The sequence below is a fragment of the Podarcis liolepis genome (assembly GCF_965112155.1).
Source record: "Podarcis liolepis genome assembly, chromosome: 2".
NCBI lineage: Eukaryota > Metazoa > Chordata > Lepidosauria > Squamata > Lacertidae > Podarcis > Podarcis liolepis.
The window spans coordinates 17,014,261-17,039,550 of record NC_139555.1 but is presented as its reverse complement, the minus strand read 5'-3'; the positions used below and the strand labels follow the sequence as shown (position 1 = coordinate 17,039,550).

The 25,290-nt window shown below is 45.8% G+C and overlaps 1 protein-coding gene across 1 annotated transcript in view; it reads left to right on the top strand.

Annotated features, from left to right (window-relative positions):
* Window positions 1–25,290, top strand: part of SCN8A (sodium voltage-gated channel alpha subunit 8) — a 116,930-nt gene that overhangs the window by 22,915 nt on the left and 68,725 nt on the right. Inside the window, exons 2-5 of the mRNA XM_083489783.1 lie at window positions 7,188–7,517; window positions 19,040–19,159; window positions 21,300–21,388; window positions 23,138–23,266. Of these exons, the coding sequence (XP_083345909.1) occupies window positions 7,242–7,517; window positions 19,040–19,159; window positions 21,300–21,388; window positions 23,138–23,266 (614 nt within the window). The 5' untranslated portion in view covers window positions 7,188–7,241. The remainder of the gene's footprint in view (window positions 1–7,187; window positions 7,518–19,039; window positions 19,160–21,299; window positions 21,389–23,137; window positions 23,267–25,290) is intronic.

Here is a 25,290-nt window from a genome sequence, read left to right as displayed (position 1 = left end):
CCCCCATTATCTGATTATTCAGTTTGTTTTATTTCCTTTCCAGGTGAACAGTTTGGTTGTTGGGGTAGCGATCAGGAGGAGATATGCAACACCTTACCATTGACACAGAGCAAGGACAGCTGCGAGATAAATTAAAATGTGAGCAGCACATTTTCAAAATGTTCCCATTTCAAAGCTGCTGTTTGGGTAGCAGGACCAGGAAGGACACAGTTAGAAAAAGTTGCTAACCCAGGCATACACCATTGATATGGGCCACTTCCTTATTTGGCTAGCATTGGTCACCACCACCCAAATGGCTACATTTTACTTGGAATTAAGAAATGCTGTTCAAACGTCATTGGGACTGGACCCCTGGGGTAACGGCTCTTTATTTTAACATAGTAATGCAGAGGTTTCCAAACTGTGCTCCATGAACTTTCAGGGGCCTGCAAGCTTCTTTCACACTATGTCAGTAAAAACTGAATTAAAGATCACACAGCATTTAGCGCAGCACATTACAATTGCTACACCAGGCAGAGAAATCTTTTAGTGATCTGTTAAGACCCTCAGCAATTTTCAAGTGTGGTGTTGTGGAGTTTGGAAATCCCTGAAGTTAGTGGGTTTATTTTCCTTGTGTCAAACCCCTTTGTTTTCCTTATGTCCAATGGATTGTTCAATCTGTTCACTTCAAGGAAAACTTGTAAGCATGTGTGCGGCCATAACGGATACTCACTGTGGGTTGAGGAACTTCCACTCATGATGAATGAACCAGATTCCCCGTCTGAAAGGACAAGTCCCCACAATCGCACAAAGGACACTGTCATGTAAGAGCGATTCCCCCTTGCTTCACAGCAACCAAGAGGCATTGTGGTTCAAGTATTTGTAGCTCCTCCTAGCGTGGGTTCCACACTTAGGTAGCATGAGGGGTTTCCCCCTCCCCATCAAAGGCTGTAGCAAGAATCTCTGTGTGTTCTTGAGATGGATCTTTGACCCATGGTTAAGGAATATTCCAGCTCTCCATTGAGGAAATGATGTGGGTGTGCCCAAGGAGTTCCTCTGGACCCTCATGAGTCTTCTCCAGTATTTACTTTATGCCTTTACTTGGGGTTTTCTTGAGTAAATCCCAAGAATTCCATCATCGCTTTCCATTTCATTTGTGCCCGTCAAAATAACCGTGGAGTAGATTGAAGACTCCTGCAGCTATAAGGCTCATAAAGTGGCCCTATGCAGTGCCATAATATCACACAAGATTTATTTTATGTGTTTATTAAATTTGTATACCATCCTTCATCCATAGATCTCAGGGGCAGTTCACAACATAAAAATACAAGATAAAAACTTTGGTCAATGACTGAGGTTGGGTTTTTTTGCAGGGAACGGGTATTTAGATTACAGCAAGGGCAAAGGCCTCTTTAAACCTCTCCTTCCCCAGTGTCAAAAGCAATCCACTGTCTGGGAGTAAATAGGGACAGCAGATTTTGAGGGTGGGAGTCAGTCTCTATAAAATTTGATGGCTAGGCTACAATTGGTTTATTGGTTTGTGGTTGTTCTTAATTTTATTATTTACTTTGTGGTTTTTATATTGTGATTTTATGTTGTGAACTGCCCTGAAATCTATGGATGAAGGGTGATGTTGTTGTTGTTGTCATAAATTTCTCATAAGGACCTGCACTTTTTAAAATGGCTTGTCCCATTCATTTCCTTGCATTGTGTATCTGTGTAGTGTTGGAAATTGATTATAGGATTAAACCTCCCTATCTCCTGGGAGACATTGAGAATCTCAGGTGGCGGAATGGTCCTGCAGGGCATAGTTGACCTGATTAGAGTTCTGCTAGTGTGGCCTTGGGCAAAATCGCTCTTCCTTTCTCTATGATTGCTTGCTCTGTTGGCTTTATAAGGTTGGAGGTGAGGTTTATCGGTGATGCTATAATTGCAGATGAAACGTGCTTCAACTGACTGGTATTGCATGCTTGCTCTGGATAAACTGCAGAAGTAAATATTTCACTGTCTCATGCTTAGCACTATCAGCCAATTAAAGAAGTTTTGGTTGATTAATCAAATGATGTTTAACTGATTAATCAATTAATAAGGCAAATTTAAACACATGGGCATATTACCAAAACCTCATTATAGATGCCTTTTTTAATATGCCAAAGGAGCTAATGGAAAAGAAGAAGAAGAAAGCTGCCATTCTTTGTTAGACGGGACTGGTCATCTTTCCTTTTTTTTTTTTGTTATCTGTTACAGTAACAAACCAGAGCTAAAATATCCTTAAAGCAAACAGGTAATGCCTTTGCAGCCTTATCGAATAAAATTACTCCCTCTGATGAATCAAGAAAAACTTTAGCCAGCTGATCTGCCAGTTAAAGGCTGCAGCCTTCCTCGTTTTGCAGTTGTGTGTCCTCAGACAGTCCAATATGCAGCACCTCTTCACACAACCATTTGATTATGGGGGTGCTGTATTGCTTCCAGCCTTCCTCAGTGTGGCATCTCCTCACAACAGCCCTGTGAGGTAGGTAAGGCTAGAAGATGGTGACTTGCCCAAGGTCATCCAGTGAGCTTCATGGCTGAGTGGGGATTTCAGCCTGGGTCATCCCAGCAGTCTGCTCGCTACACTACAGTAATAAACTCCTGTTAAGGTGGTGTTAATCTTAGGTGTCTTCAGTGGTGCCGGAGCTGAGAGGGGTAAGGAAGGCAAACTAGACCTCTTAATGATGCTGATGACTGACTCCATGCGGCTATAGCTGCATCGTAATGATTTGGCCCTGTAGGGGATCGTTGGCTTCAAGGAATATGTTGAGTCATCATTCCTTATTCAAGGGGTCCTTGCTAGCCAGTTGTTTTCTGCTGTAAGAATTGTACGTGAAAAAGCATTTTGTGTTTGTATGTGCCTTTCTCTTGTTTGCTGAATATATCTGTATCGTCTCTGTTTGTTTCTACAAGTTAGTCCCTCTGTGTCTGGTGCACGAAGCAACGGGATTATTTCTGCACCTAAAAAAACCCCTCTGCCCATCCAGCAGTTAGACGGCTCCCTTAAGTGCCAAAGCTCGTGTGCTCTGTTGTATTTCAGTCTGCAGTGCTGCAGTGCCGTTGCATCAGTGCACAGCTTCTAGAATTCCACTCCCCTTCCTTCGGAGCGAAAAGCTCTGAATCGTCAGTCCTGAATCACGGTTTCATTCTCCTTCCTGTTTCTCCGGCAAAGGTGTCAAACTACAGAGAAAGGGGGGACGGGACTCTGCTTGTGCATCTCTGTGTGTGTTTGTTCTACATAGGAGCACCAGATGCAGACAAACTCTGTTTTTCTGACTCACACTTATTATTTGGTCTGACAGCACGTCATACCTGGTTGGCGGCCTCTTTGCTGGGGACACTGTGCAGTCCCTGCAGAATGCAAACTTATTTCTCTAGACTCATCCTTCAAACAAATATGTCTTTGTTTGCTTTTCATGATGCCTGCCAAAAAGAAGAAATTTTCTTAGTAGCACCTCTGTTTTTAAAATCTTACGTATTTTCTTACTGGCAATGGAATTTGGTCGGCTTTTGGAGGAGGGGGGAGGAGAAGGTTTGCATTAAATTCAGTTTGATTTTAAAAAACACCTACCGGTAGTTTTGGCTTCATATGCATAGGTCCCTATTGAGATCAGACATAGGGTTGCCAACTGATCAGTAAAAAGCCTGAACTGCTCTTGTCCTTGGAGCAGAAACCTTATCTGCAGAAATCGGCAGCAGATGAAGTTTTTTGCTGCATGAAGATAAGGGTTATCATCTTCTGCTCATGTCTGCAAGATCAGCCTGCTGTTAACCCCAACCTGTGCAGTTAAGGCATAGAAACAAGCATTCTTTTTTAATGGCAACCCTAGAAAAGGTATTCAGCTAGCCACTTCTCTCCCCCCCCCCCCAGTACATACTTGCATGTAATACATAATACAGGAGGTTTCAACAATGCAGGAGGTTGTTGCATTCAGGTTTTGCCTGGTACTGTATGGATGCCGAATAGTGAGAATTATTTGCCATCTATCCATCTTTTTTGGCATGGCCCTTCTTTCCCTGATTTCCAAGGCTTGTAAACTCAGGATCCCTCTTGCACCCAAAGCAAGATGCAGGTCCCTAGACTAGAGCTGGGGAACCTGTGGCCTCTAGATGTTGTTGGACATTCTTGGCCATTGGCCATGCTGGCTGCAGCTGGTGGGAGCTGGAGTCTTTAATGATGTTTGGAGGACCATAGTTTCCCCATGCCTGCCCTAGCCAACAAACTAAACCCATAAAATCTTTTAAAGGTTAAAAATCAAAGCATTACTGGTCCAAATTTTACCTGGGACACATGGTTTCTTTTACCTGTATACTCTGATCTTAACACCAATACTTGTGGCTTCCAATAGCATGAGTAATATGAAGAGATTGTGTGGCTTTTTGTGGCCTTGTGTGAACAGTATTGTACTGTTCAAGGGAGAAGTGAAAAAGAAGGTGCTGAGTTAGGATAATCTGCTAGTTTAAAATGCTAGCTGAATCTGTGGATGGCAGAGATTGATTTCTTGCTTAGCGGCCTATAGGATTTCAGGCAGGCAGCTTGACGGAAAGGGAAGAGGAGAAATATACTAGTGCAAATCAGCCAACATTTGAAGATATTTCATATAGATATGGGTTCCTCCTCAGTCCCCATCTCCATCAAACTCACTAATCCCTGAAATGTATTTTAACATTGGCATTCAGAAAAGCTCCATCACATGCAGATGTTAGCATGTGGTGCATGTGCATTTGTGTCAGGGCCAAAAATTGTATCCTCCTGCCATTACTTCAACATAAAAGTAATAAGAATAATGTTTCATAGAATCATAGAATCATAGAGTTGGAAGAGATCACAAGGGCCATCGAGTCCAACCCCCTGCCAAGCAGGAAACACTATCAGAGCACTCCTGACATATGGTTGTCAAGCCTCTGCTTAAAGACCTCCAAAGAAGGAGACTCCACCACACTCCTTGGCAGCAAATTCCACTGTCGAACAGCTCTTACTGTCAGGAAGTTCTTCCTAATGTTTAGGTGGAATCTTCTTTCTTGTAGTTTGGATCCATTGCTCTGTGTCCGCTTCTCTGGAGCAGCAGAAAACAACCTTTCTCCCTCCTCTATATGACATCCTTTTATATATTTGAACATGGCTATCATATCACCCCTTAACCTCCTCTTCTCCAGGCTAAACATGCCCCGCTCCCTTAGCCGTTTTTCATAAGGCATCATTTTCAGACCTTTGACCATTTTGGTTGCCCTCCTCTGGACACCCAGAGTGGCTGGGGAAACTCAGCCAGATGGGCGGGGTATAAATAATAAATTATTATTATTATTATTATTATTATTATTATTATTATTACACGTTCCAGTTTGTCAGTGTCCTTCTTGAACTGTGGTGCCCAGAACTGGACACAGTACTCCAGGTGAGGTCTGACCAGAGCAGAATACAGTGGCACTATTATTTCCCTTGATCTAGATGCTATACTCCTATTGATGCAGCCCAGAATTGCATTGGCTTTTTTAAACCATTGATTGACATACATTCGTGCCAAAATTATAGTGTTGGGGTTTTATTGTTCTAATGTTGTATTGACCATGTTCAAACATCATGGTAAGCCATAAACCATGGTTTACCGTGTATGAGTTGATCCCACCCTGATTTTTGCTGCCTGCTAGCACTGGAAGGAATCAAACCAAGGTCTTTGACTTAGAGTTACTTTTGAAAGAGGGATTGTGGTTTGTTTCATTTTCAGCAAACCATGATCTGAAGCCAAGGCTTGTTTTGGCTTACTGATTGTGCTTTGTTGGAGTGAAGCAAACCATGGGCATTGGTTTGAACATAACACTAAGCCAGTGATCATGGTTTGTTTCCTCTGTGTACTAGCAGGGAGAAGCGAAACAACCCATGTAGGGGCATTCATAGTGAATCATTAACTGTGGTTTACAGTGATGGGCCACTGGTTTTGTGTGCTGAACTGTTGCATGCCAAGCTGAAGATGCATGCATACTTTAAAAATAGATTGGTTCATGTGTGGAGCTTTGGTTAAATCTGACACAGTGGTGCTCAGTCTTTCTGCTTTCAGGGAAGTATTTCCAAATCGACTTATCTGCCAAGGACCACACAGGCATTTGCCATGGAACTCCTGTGCATTGTGGTGAATTCTGGGGCATGCTTGATTCATGTTGGACTCTGGTTAAGCTTGTTGGACCCATACAATTGGGACTACAACACAGAACATTGCTAATCCTACCCTGTAGCTAGACACTGTCCTGGAAAATCAGGGTAACTTGTCCATCATTAGGCATCTTCTTATTAAGGAATCTGCTCTTGCAAACTTTGCCATGTTTCTCTTCAGGCATTAGCAGTTTTTAGAGAAAACAAAATGAAGCTGCTCAGAAGGAAAACAGTAATAGGAGGACCATAGGATTTAAAAGTTCTGGAGTGGTTGGCCAGTCTTAATATTAAAAAGCTGTCTCCAGAAGAGGTAGAGTTGTCAGGGTAGTACTAAGTATCATAAAATACAGTAAGTAGTAGAGAGTTCATCCATGTTATCTGCCATTTTACATGAGTTCTATAATGGAACAGTGAACTTGACAACCTTAAGTAGTTTAAGACAGGGATAGGGAACCTGTGGCCCTCAAGATGCTCTTGAACTACAGCTCTTATAATCTCTGAGCATTAACCATGATGGCTGGGGCTGATGGGAGTTGGAGTCCCAGGACCGCGCTAGGTCCCGCGCCGGTCCAAGCGGTTGCCTGGCCTTGTGTGACCTTCCTGGGGCCGCTCAGCCTCCCCTCGTGAGCAGGAGGCCAAAGACAGCAATGATAAGAGAGGGGAGGGAGGGGGGAACAGGTGGGCGAGGAAGGAGTTAGCAGCACGGAGGGGGAGGGAGGGAGGTGCAGGATGGTGGCGGAGGTGCCCCAGTGGTGATGGTGGGGTGTCTGGGTTTTTGATCCCTGGAATATGGCAACCCTCAACAACATCCAGTGGGTACCATGTTGGCTAGCTCTGGTTTAAGTGAGATACTTGGGGAATGTGTTGAGCTCATTGTCTCAGGCAGCTTTGTTTAACGCTCCCCTTGAGAGGGTGAATGGTAAAACCAATGCAACAATTGGTGGTATCTCAATGGGGATGTGGCTCAATTCACCCACCAGTATGTTGAGGATTTGATTTGTGACCGTCTGTCCTATTCTCTCCTCTACAGAGCTGACCTATCCCGGGCGCATCATAACTAAATAAGTTTCTGCAGGATGAAAAAATGGCAGGGCGGCTGCTTGCACCACCAGGCCCTGATAGTTTTCGACCTTTCACTCCGGAATCTCTGGCTAACATCGAGAAGCGCATCGCAGAAGATAAGAAGAAGAAGCGCCCCAAGCAAGACAGCAGTCACAGAGATGACGACGAAGAGAGCAGACCAAGACCAAACAGTGACCTGGAGGCAGGGAAGAATTTGCCTTTCATCTATGGGGATATCCCAAAAGGCCTGGTTGCTGTGCCACTGGAGGACTTTGACCCTTTCTATTTGACGCAGAAAGTGAGTCACCAAGACCCAGCCTATTAAAAACTCAAGTCTTTTTTGTCCCCAGGAGGAATTACAGGTTTGGGGTGGCAAGAGTCTCTTGCTGCATATGAAAGGGGATTTTTTTCTGTGGGCTTTTCAAATATGAATCTTCTCTTCATTTTTTTCAGGGTTGGGGAAGAAATGTATCTGATCGTTTGTTGGGGTAGCTGATAGCTCTGCAAAATCTGCACACAGCTCGATGCGTAGCTTAAGCAATTCTGGAAGCCAGCACATCTAGTAGGGAGGAGGCAGTTAAATATGAGGGGGAAGTGGCAACAGACACTAAGAAAAGGAGTGGCAGTCAGTCCATCACAGTCAAGAAAGAGAAACACCATGGCGTTTTAGGTCCAGTGTCTCCCAGGCCAATTCGCAGCATTTGAAGACTTGTCTTCTATCCATGGTGACTTTCTAAAATTCATCTTGGACAGAGATGAAATGTATCTAGACCTGACAAAGAGATAGGTGTGGTGTGCCACCATATAATCCAGAACCTGACTTACTTAATTGCGTCAAATGCTCCCGAAAGGTTATTGGATCTGGGTTTGGGGTAGTGATGGAACATTTTCTCCATCCTTTCACTGTCTCAGTGTACCATTTAGACTAATAAAAGACCATCACCACCATCACATATTGAGCATAAGCCTCAAAGTGGTTGTGGGACTTGGCAGCCCGATTCCCTCTAAAGTGGGAGGGGTGGGTCTGAAAACTTTGCCATAATGCTTTGCGTGGAAAATTAATGATGCACATTGAAAGCCCTTCCATTTTACTTTACCTAATATACTCTTAACAGTGTTGTTATGCTCTCAGTCAAGGAAGCTAAAGAGCCCGTTTCACAACCAGCTCCTATGTTGTGCTTCCTTTAACTATACGTGCAACTGGTACCATAAATGGGGGTGGTTGTGTGATACCCAATAGCCTACACAAAAACATGAGCCTTTTGCATTTTATGAAGCCCCTGCCAATGAGCATAAGAAGAACTCTGCTAGATCAGGCCTAGAGTCCATCTAGTCCCTCTTGACCTCTCATGGAGGGGGCACATGAAGAAGGGCCTCAGATGATTATTGCAAGCCAGGGAGCCAAGTGGGCTCCACGAAGCAGGAGAGGACATTCAGATGATCACGTCAGTGGCCCAAGCCATCCAGATGTTCCACAAGTTGGCCAGGGCTTCAACAGGAGCACTAGTCATATCATCAGGGAAATCCCTCAAGTTGTCTGAAAACCAATTGGAGCCATCAGCTTCTGAGGGTAGACCATCCTCATAGGTCTCCCGCTTCTGCAAAGGGAGAAGGGTGCTGAGAGCCTAAATCTCAACAGGAAGTGATCTGACCATGACAAGGGACTGATGTCAATAACCCCCACTTTCAGTTCACCCTCTTCCTGCCCAGCTGAGAAAACAAGGTCCACATATGTTGGGCCAATGACATGTTGGGTCATCATGGCAGCCGTGAAGTCTTTAGCCATGCCAGAACTAATGGCTTCGGCATGGATGTTGAAGTCCCCCAACACCAGCAATCTGGGAGTCCTCAACACTCCCTCCAAGACCAGCTCTGTCAGCTCAGGCAGGGAGACTTCTGGGCAGTCAAGTGGGTGGTAAACCAGCAGAATCCCTAATATGTCCCAATTACCCAACAGCAGGAGCAAACACTCTGGCTCCCCACCCAACTGGCCAGAAAGCCTGGAGACAGAGATGGAATCATAGCAACTCCCCGTCCCCAACCCTCAAGTCTGCCCTGGAGCTGTACCAAGGAGCCAGCACCAACTCCACCCTGCTCACCCACCCAGGTCTCAGTAATACAGACCAGATCAGCCTCCTTATCCACAATCACATCATGGGTGAGGCAGGACCAACCTAACATTGAACAGCCACAGACCCCAGGGCTGGCTGATAGGACAGCCACAATTCCTCAGGTTGAAGGGAGGTCTGGCACATGGCACAGTCACCAACTCCCTGTGCCACATGTCCCTGACCAGACATGTCCCACCCACTTGCCCAGAACCACTGCAATTGGGGTGCCAGCTGCTTTCCCCAGTTGCTCTCTTCCCAGGCACATTTACTCCCTTATTTTGAAAAGTCAAAATTTAAAGTGTACAAGTTTAAAAGCACTTAAAACAATTTAGGGCAAGGCAATCTCCATAGAAGATGATGTTCTGGGAGTGGCCCTTGTCCTTGCTTTCCCCCCCCAAAAAAGCTGCTCCCCCAAAAGGGGGTGACCCTCTGCTGGCCAAAGGTTCAAAAAGGGCAATTCCAGCAGCTGTGAAGGGGAGCCAGGTGAACAGCTCACCTCCTCCACTGACGGTCTCTAGCTGCTGCTGCCTCTGAGGTAGTGCAGGAGGTGTTGTGCAGACTTTAATTAGGTTAGATTAGGCTGTGTGCAAAATAGATTTCATCGTGCACCAAGGGATTCTGGGACTCAGGAACGTCGTGGCTGTTCTCCCTTTGAAAATATGATTTATTTGGATCTGCCTTCGGCGGTAAGCAGAATGCCCGGGCCGCTGGCAAGGAAGAGAGCTTTTAAGATGAAGAGGCACCTTGTGTGGTAGCTAGCTGAGGACTGAGGTGAATTTTCAGGGTCCAGTCAGTGTGAAGGGGAAGGAAGGAGATTTCCTCTGGGGGCGATGTCCCTTTCAGCCAGCAGGAGGAAAACAGCAGGCAGGCAGAAGGTGAGGCTGCCTGAGTCTGCAGTTGTACGGCTGTTCAGGGACAACACAAGCTTGCGCTTTCAGGTTTAGAATGGTTGGGCTGCGAGTGGCAAGGGGAGGCAGGAGGCGTGGCTGCTGTGAGGATCTTTTGAGCACCGATTTCTGTATTTAGTAGGCTGTTGTGAGAACAGGGTGCAGGCAGCTAGAGATGGGTTGTGGGTCTGTTGCAACGGGCGTCTTCTGATGCTTGTATGAGCTGGGTAAACAGTTTTTAGCCAGCCTTCTCTATCCACCCAGGATCTACCCAGACCCTCCAAGTACCCCTGTTTTCCAGGGACAGTCCTGGATTTACAGAAGCCATCCCAGTTTCTGATTTGATCCCAGAATGTCCCACTTTTCCTTAGGACGTCCCTATTTTCATTGGAGAAATGTTGGAGGGGATGGAGTTATCCAACCCCCAAGCCATCTGAAGGCAGCCCTGTATGGAGAAGTTTTTTTAAAATGTTTTATTGTGTTTTCTTATATGTGGGGAGCTTCCCAGAGTGGCTGGGGCAACCCAGTCAGATTCACGGGTTATAAACAGTAAAATAAGAATAAGAGTAATAAAGAATAGGACGTTCCTATGTTCATCGGAGAAATGTTGGAGGGCATGCATTTCTCTTTTGCCCGCATGACAGTTTTACTGCACACAGCACAGCCACAACTTAGTACCACACCCTCTTGATGGTGGCTTTGATAGAAGCCTTGGAGGCTGTTTCGGCAGGTGTGCGGGGGTCAGCTGAGCTAAGAGGTGCTGTTTGCAAAGCCAAACGCATACCAGGAAATGCAGGATTTCTTTTGTGTACAGCACTGGGCACCTTTAGGTGCCCCCACCACCCATCCAGTGGTGCAAGCCCGAGTGTGTGAAAGGCTGTACTGAAGAAAGCCCTTTATGTTCCCTAGAGCAGTGTTTCCCAACCGGTGTTCCGCGGCACACTAGTGTGCCGTGAGACGTTGCCTAGTGTGCCGTGGGAGGGAGGCGGGCGAGTCGGGCGGCGAGAGGCGGGGCGCCGGCGGCGAGCACACGCCGGGTGGCGAGCGAGCTCCCTCCCACATCCCATCGCCGCGAATGCAGGCTTTCGCTGAAGCCTGGAGAGCGAGAGGGGTCGGTGCGCACCGACCCCTCTTGCTCTCCAGGCTTAAGGAAGCTATCCCCCCAGCCGCGCAAGCTCCCAGAGCGATGCCAAAGCTGCGCGCACCTTTGCCATCGCTCTCCAACCCGTTCGGGGGGCTGGGGTCGGGGGAAGCTCCAGCTTCCCCCGCCTGCAGCCTCCCAAGCCCCGAGAGCGATGGCGAACGTGCGCACACCATCGCCATCGCTCTCTGACCTGTTGGGGGGCTGGGGAGGGGGGAAGCTCCGGCTTCCCCCGCCCCCAGCCCGCGCAAGGTCCCAGAGCGATGGCGAAGGTGCGCACACCTTCGCCATCGCTCTCCGACCTGCTCTGCGGGCTGGGGACGGGAGAAGCTCCGGCTTCCCCCGCCCCCAGCCCGCGCAAGGTCCCAGAGCGATGGCGAAGGTGCGCACACCTTCGCCATCGCTCTCTGACCTGCTCTGCGGGCTGGGGACGGGAGAAGCTCCGGCTTCCCCCGCCCCCAGCTCCTGCAAGCTCCGGGAGCAATGGCAAAGGTGCGCTCACCTTCGCCATCGCTCTCGGACCCTTTCTGGGGGCTGGGGGCGGGGGAAGCTCTGGCTTCCACCACCCCCAGCTCCTGCAAGCTCCGGGAGCAATGGCAAAGGTGCGCTCACCTTCGCCATCGCTCTCGGACCCTTTCTGGGGGCTGGGGGTGAGGGAAGCTCTGGCTTCCCCCACCTCCAGCCCCGCAAGCTCTGGGAGCCACTCTGGCTCCCATTCTGGGGGCTGGGGTCGGGGGAAGCTCGGGCTTCTCCCGCCCCAGCCCCGCGTCTGGGGGGGGGGAATAATTTTTTCCCCTTTATTTCCCCCCCAAAATCTAGGTACGTCCTATGGGCCGGTGCGTCCTATAGGGCGAAAAATAGGGTAGTCAATATAGGCACAGAGTTAATTTTTTAAACATTTTCTAATGGTGGTGTGCCTTGAGATTTTTTTCATGAAACAAGTGTGCCTTTGCCCAAAAAAGGTTGGGAAACACTGCCCTAGAGAAGGCTTCCCATTTAGAAATATGTGGGAGGCCTCTGGCAGCGCATCTTGTGTGCTGTGCAGAGAACAACATGACTGCATAGAAGGTTGGGTTTTTTTCTTTTTAGAAATAGTGAGCTACAGACATCACTGGAAATGTTTTGATGAACAGTTTCTCCCCCAGCTTCCTGTTCTGTATAGTGAGGCCTTGTGCATCTTCGCACAAACCCTGGAATGGCACGTTTCCTGATTCCATTGTGTTTTACCAGAAAGGATGTGCATTACTTCTCCAAATAACCAGTGGTTCAAGATCATCCCACAAATCCATTTAAAACACACACACACAAACGCCTCTCTGAATCATCAAAAGCAGCAGTTCTGCTTGAACAACTGGAATGTTGCCATGTTTTTTTTTAATGCCAGCTTCTAGCATATGAAAAGCAGTCCTGGCTCTTTCTTTTTAATGCCAGCCAGAGAGCTAAGTGCAGAGGCGTGGCCTGACTGGCACCAGAATTGGAGGATGGCACCTGTCTCTGCCTTATTCCCCAATACTTAGGGAAGATGGCAGTGTTTCTTTATTCCAATGAACCTCATCACAACTATAAGACACAGAGTCATCAAGGCCAAAACCAGGCCAAAGCTTAGTGGTAGAGCTTCTTTATGAAAGTCCCAGGTTCAATCTCCAGCATTTCTAGATTAGTATTATTTATTATTTATTGAATTAATATACCACCCTGTACTGGGAGGTCTCAGGGCGGTTCACGGAAAATAATAATAATAATAATAATAATAATAATAATAATAATAATAATAATAATAATAATTTATTTATATCCCACCCTCCCCAGCCGAAGCCGGGCTCAGGGCAGCTAACAACAATAAAATAGTACAACATTCTAAAATCATTTTTAATTATAAAATTAATTCAACTCAAATTGATGTCAACCATTAGGCTAAAGTTCTGTGAAGATTGCCAAAGGAGGGAGTCAGGCTGCGCCCTGACCAAAGGCCTGGTGGAACAGCTCTGTCTTGCAGGCCCTGCGGAAAGATGTCAAGTCCTGCAGGGCCCTAGTCTCTTGTGACAGGGCGTTCCACCAGATTGGAGCCACAGCCGAAAAAGCCCTGGCTCTAGTTGAGGCCAGCCTAATCTCTCTGTGGCCTGGGACCTTCAGAATGTTTTTGTTTGAGGACCGTAAGTTCCTCTGTGGGACATACCAGGAGAGGCGGTCCCGTAGGTACGAGGGTCCTAGGCCTTATAGGGCTTTAAAGGTTAAAACCAGCACCTTAAACCTGATCCTGTACCCCACTGGGAGCCAGTGCAGCTGGTATCGCACCGGGTGAATGTGATCTTGCAGCAAGGACCCCGTAAGGAGTCTCGCCACGGCATTCTGCACCCGCTAGAGTTTCTGGGTCAGTCTCAAGGGCAGCCCCACGTAGAGCGAGTTACAATAATGCAGTCTGGAGGTGACTGTTGCGTGGATCACAGTGGCTAGGTCAGGGCGAGATAGGTAAGGAGCCAACTGCTTAACTTGGTAGAGATGAAAAAAATGCCGTCTTTGTTATAGCTGCAATCTGCGCCTCCATGGAAAGGGAGGTGTCGAAGATTACACCCAAACTCTTAACGGACGGTGCTGGCACTAATTGTGCCCCCGCAAGAGATGGGAGTTGCCCCCCCAATCCCATATCGTCCCGTCTCAGCCACAGGACCTCTGTCTTCGAAGGATTTAACTTCAACCGGCTCCCACGTAACCATCCAGCCACAGCTTCCAAACATATAAAACCACAAATCAAAATATAAAACCACAAAACATGCAATCAAAATAAAAACAACAACCCAATAACACCCCCCAATAGGCCTAGGAAAGCTCTCTTGCTGAAACCAGCCAGCTATCTTAGCCAGCAGTGTAACCTTTTCATCTAGAATGGACCAATTGTCCTGACTTAGTATAATGCAGATCTCCATGTTGGAATGTTTCCCTGCTGATGCAAAAAAGCCCACAGCTACAACATCCTTGTTAGGTGCTCACCCAGCTTTTGTTTAAAAAGGGGGAGTCCACTACCTTCCAAGGAATCCTGTTCCTTTCACCGCCCCCAGCCTTTTCCCTTTCCCTTTTCCTTTGCTATGACTTCTATTTTACAGATTGGGTAAGTAAGATGAAGTGGCATCTTGGTAAACCCAGGGGTTTTGCTTAGGCTGCTGCTCTATATGTTATTGGCATCCCCATTGGGAGCTCCTCAGCCCCTGGCCAAATACTTAATTAGAACTCACTGCATCCGTTGCTGCCCCTGCCAAGCAAATGCCCCTGATATGGACCACTGGCAGAGAAACTCACTACATGACAGCCCCAGCTCTAGACAGTGATCTGTACTAATTCAATATAACGTGGAACAGAGACACTTGCCATGGAGATGTGAGTCTTAAATATAGACCAGCTCATTGAGACCATTTACCCAGGTGTCCCCTGTCCAAGTTTCAATTTTTCTCTGGGGGGTGATAATTGATTTTCAGATTGTCATTCTTTCCCTTGGTCTTGTTGAGAATGTCTGTGTACTAGTGCTATTCACTGGGTGCTGTGGTCTAAACCACTGAGCCTAGAGCCTGCCAATCGGAAGGTCGGCGGTTTGAATCCCCGTGACAGGGTGAGCTGCCGTTGCTCGATCCCAGCTCCTGCCAACCTAGCAGTTTGAAAGTACGTCAAAGTGAAAGTAGATAAATAGGTACCACTCCGGCAGGAAGGCAAACGGTGTTTCTGTGCGCTGCTCTGGTTTTGCCAGAAGCGGCTTAGTCATGCTGACCATATGACCCAGAAAAACTGTCTGAGGACAAACATCAGCTCCCTCGGCCAGTAAAGCGAGTGCCGCAACCCCAGAGTTGTTCGTGACTGGACTTAACTAACAGGGGTCCTTTACCTTTACCTTTACCATACCAACAGGTAAATGATTGGCACCACTGTATTTTTCTCATGTTTTGAATTTCTTGGAGACCATCCCTCAGCACAGTGCATCTTGACACCCAGTGTCTACAGAATATCCCTAGGGCACAGGAGAATTTTATTGTCCTAGCCAAAGGGAAGCTGTGCTGTACTTGGGAAAAACTGTAATAACATAAGATTAAAAAAATCTGCAGGATCAGGCCAATATTTCACCTAGTCAGCTTCCTTCCTTGTGTGCAGCAACTGGAGCTTGAGCATAACCATCAAGGCTTAGCCAGCTAGGAGCGGACTTAGAAACACCTTGCACCCTATGCCAAGAGTGAATGGAACGGAAGCCAGTAAACTTGCTTTGTTTCAGAAATAAGCAAGCAAGGGGCCTGATCATTTGAACAAAATGGCAGACGTTATTCCGGTGTTCCCTGTCACTATTCTGAATGAGCAGGAACTGTACGGAGTACAGCCTTCCTTGGATTGCACCACTTCACATCCCAAGTAGTGAATTTCATATTTGAATATTACCCCCTTATAGATAGCTTTCTATAGCCACGGAAAGCTAAGAGATGGGTGAGCTCGATTTTGAAACCGGATTGAACTGTTTGCTTTAAACTGGCTTTGTCTCCATACTTTAAAGTCTCTAAAATGTTGTAGAAGAGATTCACAGTGCAATCCTATGCATGTTTATCCAGAAGTTAAGCTGCAATCCTATGCACGAGTACTCTGTTTTGTTTGTTGGTTTTGTGGTCACGCAGGATTCCACGCTGCCCATGCCTGGTTCATTTCAGAAGTGGTAATAATAATAATAATAATAATAATAATAATAATAATAATAATATATTATATATACACCACCCATCTGGCTGGGTTTCCCCAGCCACTCTGGGCGGCTCCCAACAGAATATTAAAAACACAATAAAAAATCAAACATTATAAAGTTCCCTAAATAGGGCTGCCTTCAGTCATCTAAAAGTCAGATAGTTGTTTATTTCCTTGACATCTGACAGGAGGGGGTTCCACAGGGCGGGCGCCACTACTGAGAAGGCCTTCTTCCTGGTTCCCTGTAACCTCGCTTCTCGCAGTGAGGGAACCACCAGGAGCCCCTCAGAGCTGGACCTCGGTGTCTGGGCTGAACGATGGGGGTGGAGATGCTCCTTTAGGTATACTGGGCCTCGGCATCAACACTTTGGTTAACCTGTGGGCCCATCTAAGGAGCCTCTCTTCCGAGCACAGTAGTCTCCTCACTGGGATGGTGAGGGCCCTTTGAGGGTTGCTGCCATTTTCTGGAATTCTCTCCATAGGGAAACCTTTTAGGCCCACTATCTGTTAGCTCTTAGGAGCCCATTGAAGACTTTTGCTCTTTCAATAGATGTTTTTAATAGCCAGCAGGGGTGCTTGCTACGCGCCATGTCTTTTCTTGGGTTTAGCTGTTTGATTTTATTGTGGGAGGTTTTTTTTTTAATGTTCAGGACTTTCAGGTGATCGTTTTAAAAAAGTACAGATATCCGACAACAGGTCAAAATTAAAAATGAACCAACAAATGGGGCGGGGTGTGTGTGGAAACGCTGCAGCACCAGTCAACAACCCACATAGAAACTCCAAGTCTGGTTTCTTCCACCGCATTCCTACCTTCCTTATTTTACTGTAGAAGTTCAGGAAATGGGCAAAGGGTTGGTGCCCGACCTGTTTTCCTTCCGAGGTTTCTTCTAAACAGGCATTTGATGTTATTATAGTAATTGTTAATACGGACTATAGTTGTTTTACAGTTACCTGTTTTGAAATTGCTGAAATGAGTTGCCTTGATTTTATGTCCATTTTGACGCTGTTACGTACCGTATTTTTCATCCCATAGGACGCTCCGTCCCATAGGACGCACCTAGTTTTTTGGGGGGGAAATAAAGGAAAAAAAATTCCCTTTATTTCCCCCCCAAAACCAGGTCGGGGAAACCGAAACAGGTTGAGGAACAGCGGGATGGCGGCGCTGCGCCTCCCTGCTGTCCCCCAAGCTTGTGGGACTGGCTGATGTCTGCCCGGCGCGTGGGGCGCTCTGCTTCAGGGTGCCCCTCGCGCCGGGCGGCAGGCTGCTATCCGCAGCCTAGACAGCCCTGCAGGACCTCCCGCAGGGCTGCCTAGGCTGCAGATGTCTTCCTGAAGCCTGGAGAGCAAGAGGGGTCGGTGCGCACAGACCCCTCTCGCTCTCCAAGCTTCAACGAAAGCCTGCATTCGCCCCATAGGACGCACCCAGATTTCCCCTTTATTTTTGGAGGGGAAAAAGTGCGTCCTATAGGGCGAAAAATACCGTACTTGGCCGTAGTTGGCATCCATCTGTCTTGGGAGACAATGGAGGAGTACACCTTTGGGGGTGAAGTCAATCTCAAACCAGGCAAGATAAAAAGAGAGGTTGCAGGGAGGAGAAAGTTAGAGGAAAGGGAGAGGAGATAGACAGAGTTGCTTTGGGTGTATAGCAGGAGGAACTTGAGGTCTAGATCCCTGAAAGATGAAAGAAGGCTGGAAAAACCAAGGGAAGGCAGAAAATGAGTGTACTGGTCTTCATTTGTCCATAAGGACAAGTATGTTTCATATGGACAAAAGAATAGAAAGTGGGGTGAGATGGTTAATTAAGTTGTATGGGATGATACCCTACATTATCTTACACTTGCTTCAAACACTCACAAAATGTATAGAGGTATTTTTGTATCTCATTTATTAGACTTCTGCATTGGGTTCGCATGCAGTTGGTCCTTTGAGTTTCCTTTGGGAAAGAAAGGTAGTGGTCTGTATAGAAAAAGTAATGGACAGGGAAGGAGCCTGGAGTCACTGGTAGAACATGTTGTTTCATGCAGAAGGTCCCAGGTGCAAATTACATCATTTCCAGATAGGGCTGGGGAAAGGCTCCTGTCTAAACTCATGGAGAATCACTTTCTTGTCAGTGTAAACTGATGGTCTGATGTGGTATAAGACGGCTTCCTAGGTTTGTGTGCTACATTTCATTGAGACTTAAGCAAAAAGGCCTTTGCCAGATGGTGCTTGTGGCCTCTAACATATGTCCCTCTTACAGAGGTAGCATCCTATGCATATTTTAAAATGGGGCTTTATCTGTTGAACATGTTACATGTTGTTGTTGTTTCACACATTTTTCATGAAAGTCAACTAGCACCGCTTTGGACAACTTCTTAACGAAGACTTGGGTTTTCATTCTTTCTTTTGTGACTTTGTGAAAAGTCAAAACAGCATGAAAACACAACCCTTTATTAAGTTTTCTCTTTGTTGATTTGATAAATATTTGGCTTTTATGTTAGATGTGTGTGTGGTCTTTCAATACTAGAAACAATAAATGACTAGGTAATGTACAAAACGTTTTAAATAGTTATTTGGGCTGTGTACAGTTTTGTCTACAAACCATAAAATATAAAATTAAGACATGGATATAAAACCAAAACCAGTACAATTCTCTGCACATCTACTCAGAAGTAAGTCCCACTGAAATCAATGAGCCTGACTTTCAGGTAAGTGTGTACAGTGATTGCAAAGTTCATTTATGTATTTGTTCTAAAAGTACTACTAACTTTCTGTATTTATTTATCTGCCACATTTCAGCTCTAAAAGTTCCCACAAAGCTGCTTATGACAAACAATGAAACACAACAATATGAACATCAGACATATGAATGTGGTTTTAAAGCTAACCCAAAATACTGGTTCCAAGTTATGGTTAGATTGTATATGTGTGTGTGTTTTCCGCTGAGAGGTATATGTGCATAACTTTTTCTTTCTCTCTCTCTCTTTCTCTGCAGACCTTTGTAGTACTAAACAGAGGCAAAACACTCTTCCGATTTAGTGCCACGCCTGCCTTGTACATTTTAAGTCCTTTTAATCTGTTTAGGAGAATAGCTATTAAAATTTTGATACATTCATATCCTTTTTTATGGTAATATTGGTTGCCCATTCTGTAGTCACATTTCCTGGTATGTAGGGTTGCTGTGCTGACTAAAAATATATGGATTGGGTTTATGGCCCATGAGGCATCAATGTTTTTGTTTTTTGTTTTTGTTTTACCCAAACAGTCAGGGGACACCCAAAAAATGTCTGGATACCTGGACGATCAACTAAAGAAGGACACTTTATTTGGAATTACATTGTTACAGAATTAAATGGGGTGGGTGTATGTATATGCATTTGTGACACAAAAAGTTTGGATTGCTAAGGGTTGTTCATTGTGTGCCAGGAGTTATGTGCCTACAGAGGCATTTGCTGGCACCCAGCGGATTCCTGCCCTGTACTCCTGCATTGAAATTAGCACAATTAGGTGATTCCCCACCCCTATTGGGGACACAGGTGGCGCTGTGGGTTAAACCACAGAGCCTAGGACTTGCTGATCAGAAGGTTGGTGGTTCGAATCCTCGTGACGGGGTGAGCTCCTGTTGCTCAGTCCTTGCGCCTGCCAACCTAGCAGTTTGAAAGCATGTCAGAGTACAAGTAGATAAATAGGTACCGCTCTGGCGGGAAGGTAAACGGCGTTTCTGTGTGCTGCTGTGGTTCGCCAGAAGCAGCTTAGTCATTCTGGCCACATGACCCGGAAGCTGTACGCCGGCTCCCTCGGCCAATAAAGCGAGATGAGTGCCGCAACCCCACAGTCGGTCACGACTGGACCTAATAGTCAGGGGTCCCTTTACCTTTACCTTACCACCCCTATTTCAGCAAACCAATGCACTTTTTAATGCCCCTGCCTTCACTTCCTTGGGATATTAGACTGAAAGGTTGATTATAAATATTAGGAAATACAAACCTAAAGGTAAAGGTAAAGGAACCCCTGACCATTAAGTCCAGTCGCAGATGATTCTGGGGTTGCGCTGCTCATCCCGCTTTACTGGCCAAGGGAGCTGGCATTTGTCCTCAGACAGCTTTCGGGTCATGTGGCCAGCATGACTAAGCCGCTTCTGGCAAAACCAGAGCAGCGCACGGAAATGCCGTTTACCTTCCCTCCGGAGTGGTACCTATTTATCTACTTGCACTTTGACGTGCTTTCGAACTGCTAGGTTGGCAGGAGCTGGACCAAGCAATGGGAGCTCACCCCGTCGTGGGGATTCGAACCGCTGACCTTCTGAACGGCAAGCCCTAGGCTCGGTGGTTTAGACCACAGCACCACCTGCGTTGAGAACCTAGAGGGCTCTTATTTATGCATCAGCTTTTCTCTGCTTGCATTACAGTTTTACAGCCTTGACATTAGGTGCTAAGTAGTGATGTGTGTCTAATGTTCAAAGGTGAAAGGGGATGTTTTTGTTTTAATGCTTTAATAGTAGATTCAGGCTGTATTCTCACATGAAATTTAAATCAGCTTGGAATGCGAATGTGAAACCAAAATGGGCCAGAATAAACATCAAGTTTGAAATCCCTCACATCTACGTTCAATCATGCATTCACATTCAGTAGAGACTCAAGATGATTTATTATTCCTCATGTATGCAAGCATTTTAAACATATACATATGTTTTACAATAAGCACACAGAGACTTGAATTAGATTCTTTCAGATCTTCTTTACTGCAATCACTATTAATTAATATCAATTTCCTGTATCCACTGTGAGACTTTATGATTCAACACTTGAGAGTCCATAATCTGCACCCAGTATTTGGAACGGTGTGGCTCTTGACTAGAGTTAGACCCAGTGCAGGGGCAACATCCGAGAAGAACGAGCTATATGCCAACTTTCTCTTTCCTCCCCTCTCTGCTTTCCTCTTCACCTCACATGCACAGCTTCAGCAAATCTCTTGTTTTCTTAAACCACAGTTTCCCATTACGTCCTAATTGAGAAACTGTGGTTTAAGAACTTCCTCCAAATCAGGATATTAAACCAGGTATATATACCACTCATATTTAGATGAATAGTAGGACAGTCCACTGCAGCCGCAAACACCTGCTGAAAAACTGTTGCAGTGGTAATTGCTGATGATATTGTTTTCCGATTTAATTCAGTAAGGTTCAGCGGGAGTTTAATGGGATGAAATGAATATGTGATTTCTTACATTTCATGCTTCCTTGACTTTATTCTACAGTATTTAGCATGATCATTATGTGCACTATTTTGACGAACTGTGTGTTCATGACTTTTAGTAACCCACCAGAGTGGTCGAAACAGGTGGAGTAAGTAGCAATTCATTTGTTTGTTTTGTGGGTGGTGGTGTAAATCTTGCTTAATTCTTTAAAGTGATGGTGGCCTCTCTCTTTTTTGGAAAGTATGCTAGGCAGCAAGTTCACGGTATGCTATAATTTGCTGCAAGTTGGCACTTCAGGTTTTTCCTTAAAAATTGAACTTGGATCAATCAGACTTTGAAATGTCTGTCAAAACCTGTGAAAATATGTATTAGAATGTTTAATAATCTAATAGTCTATTCCAAAACCTATCTGTAGTCTAGAAACCAACTACCGTATTTTTTGCCCCATAGGACGCACCGGCCCATAGGACGCATCAAGTTTTTTTTTGGGGGGGGGGGAAATAAAGAAAAAAAATTATTTCCCCCGCAGGCGCTTGTAGGGCAGGCAGCAGGGAGAAGTGCTCTTCTCCCCGCCGCCCGCCTTGAGATCAGGTCCGGGGACAGCCTGGAGACGCGCTGCGTCTCCCTGCTGTCCCCGGAGTGGTGGGGCAGGCAGCGGGGAGAAGCGCTCTTCTCCCCGCCGCCCGCCTTGAGATCAGGTCCGGGGACAGCCTGGAGACGCGCTGTGTCTCCCTGCTGTCTCCGGAGTGGTGGGGCAGGCAGCGGGGAGAAGCGCTCTTCTCCCCGCCGTCAACCTCCAAACCACTTCGGGAGACAACGGGATGGCGGCGTTCCGCCTCCCTCTGTCCCCCGACCTTGTGGGGCTGGCGCTGGGGCTTTCCTGAAGCCTGGAGAGCGAGAGGGGTCGGTGCGCACCAACCCCTCTCGCTCTCCAGGCTTCAGTGAAAGCCTGCATTCGCCCCATAGGACGCACCCACATTTCCCCTTCATTTTTGGAGGGGGAAAAGTGCGTCCTATAGGGCGAAAAATACGGTATGTTCTTGGTATGAGCTTTCATGTGCATGCACACTTCTTCAGATACCATGTGCATGCACATAAAAGCTCATACCAAGAACAAACTTAGTTGGTCTCTAAGGTGCTACTGGACAATTATTATTTTTAAAAAAATATATTTCTACTGTGTCAGACCAACACGGCTACCAACCTGAATCTATCTGCAGTCTGTGATTGGCCAGAATATCTGTGACTGCATTCCCATATCATGGTAACTGTAGTTTTAATGTTTTACTGTGGACATGCTGCATGTAGATAGCTCCTGCTCTGCTCTGCTCCTAGCACGTGTGGGTGCAACAAACTACAATCCCTGGCTAAGCATTATATCCAAACCAGGTGTTTTTGTTTCACTCCAAGCAAGCCATGATGTGAGGCCAGCTATTAATTATGCATCACAGTCAATTGTGCACTGAGCCACTGTGAGCAGAAATCCCACCAACTCTTAAATAAATCCGAATCTAATATTTTAATAAAAAAATTCCTTCCAGTAGCACCTTAAAGACCAACTAAGTTAGTTCTTGGTATGAGCTTTCGTGTGCATGCACACTTCTTCAGATACCAGGTATCTTCAGGTATCAGATACCACTTCTTCAGATACCAGGTATCTTCAGGTATCTGAAGAAGTGTGCATGCACACGAAAGCTCATACCAAGAACTAACTTAGTTGGTCTTTAAGGTGCTACTGGAAGGAATTTTTTTATTTTGACTATGGCAGACCAACACGGCTACCTATCTGTAACTAATATTTTAATGTGCAACATTGGCCATTTCTCTTAATGAAGACATTGCTGCATATTCTAAACTGTATTCTGTTTTCCTCCACTGCTTTTCCTTGTTCTGATAGGTACACATTCACTGGTATATATACATTTGAATCACTTGTGAAAATTATTGCAAGAGGCTTCTGCATAGACGGCTTCACTTTTCTCCGTGACCCATGGAACTGGCTAGACTTCAGTGTCATCATGATGGCGTAAGTTACGTATTGTGCTCCTTTCCGTGTCTAGATAACTGTATACGTTAGTGGAAGGAGAAGGAGAAGCAGGCTGCAAAGGAAGTCCAGGAAGGTGACAAAGCAACTGGGCCCTTTGATCATTCCTGACTAATCACTGGTAAACTCGTACATTGGATATGAAATTCTTCAGGAACGAAAACCTTTCCTGTAAAACAGCTAAACGTTTTTGGACTGCTCTCCATTGATAATCATTTTTGTAATTGTTCTAAATTAGTCTTGAGCTGAAGGTTCGGCACAAAATGGAAAGCTAGGAATATCCTTAGGAACTTGAATCCTGGCTCTGCTTCAGGGCACTGTTTTCCAACTGATCAGCCAGGAGGAATGAATGAGCAGGCTTGTCTACACAAGGCAGTTTGTTGGCTCGCTCTTGTTCAGCCTATATTTACATCTTTCGACTGGGACAGTTTGCCTTTTCAGATCTGATAAACTATGAACAGCCCAGCTAGAGAGAGAATTCAGATATGCCTTTTCAAGTGTATATCACATTTGGCTGGTGTATCTATTGTTTTTTTCAAATGTTTTACTTAACTCAGTAGAAGCATCCCCCCCCCCAAAAAAATCCTGGGCATGGTGCAGTTATTATATTTACATCCATGATATTGGCTCAAAAAACTGAAAAGGAACTGGGGAGACAATTTTTGCAATGTGTCCAGAGTGCCTAATTTCAGGAATGATGGTCTACCCTTCTAAAACTCTGGCTGAATTCTTGGACATTGGGCAAGTGTTTCAGACAATGTGTTTGCCTATAGTATGAATCATGATAAGCAGAAAGGAAAGGTTCACAAGTAGATTGACTATGTGCACTTGTACAGGCAAACGGAGCAACAAACTGGGTTGTTCTGCAAATGATCTTTTGGTATACAAATATCATTTTTATGCTAAATCTGTTGGAGCCCTGAGAATTCCAGTCATTTTCAGTCCTTGCACAGCCTGGGGATAAATTAACCAAGATGGCAAATGTCAACCTTGAAATTATGGCCAGGTCCTTTTTAACAATTTCAGCATTAAAACACTGTGAACTAACTTCTTATGTATCCTTTTCTGTGGAGCTGACTCTAGTGGGGAAGTGAAGGAGGAAACAAGAAAGTAGAGGTTTGAGTTAGGCAACCTGTTTGGGGCTGAGGGCCACAGTGTTTTGTAGGGGAAGTGGGGAGCACATGTCAGTGGTGGCTGATAGAGCCAAAGTTCTGTATAGGAAAATGGAGGGGGTTGCATGGGCACAGGGGGCTGCATGCAGCCCACAGACCGCAGGTTGCTCACCTGTGTTCAAGGTAAATCACAGAGCTTAGCAGTACTTTTCCAGCAGACAGAGATGGCCTTCTTCTATGGCGATCACTCGTAGCTGAGTAAGATTGTCTTCCATGAACACGTCTTAATAGTGAGTCCGTAAGTGACTGTGGAGGCCAATTCTGGATCCACGCGTCTTTCACAGTGGGGACATAGGTTTGAGGACGGGAGTTGATCATGATGAGGGTTTGCCAAACGTGCCTTCCTCTCAGTATGTTTCTCCCTTTCGTCCTGAGTTTGAGCATCTTCAAAGTCCATGACACCTTTGGTAAAGGCTGTTCCCCAATTGGAGCGCTCGCAAGCCAGTGTTTGGCCAAGGGCATGTTGGTACCATTGAAGCAGAAAATCCAAGTGCCATCTCCCCACAGTTGACAATTTCCTGCCCTTCAATGGAACTCTAAAATGTGCCTCTCTCAGGATATCTCTTCCTCCCTACTCTTGTTTTGCCACAAGAGAAATAAAAAATGGAAAGCATAACTGAAGAAGAAGCCCTGTGATAATGGAGACGTCTAAAACTATTTCATTTGCAACCTTAGATTTGTTTCTTTTCTTCTTTTTTCATGCCGCTTCCAAAGCAGTTTACATTGTGAATGCTGTTCCCCGCCCCCAACTGAACGTTACACTTTTATTTTATTTTTATTTTTGAAAGCTAGGTAACCCCAATCGGTGCCATTAACTCTGGTTTAATTCTGCAG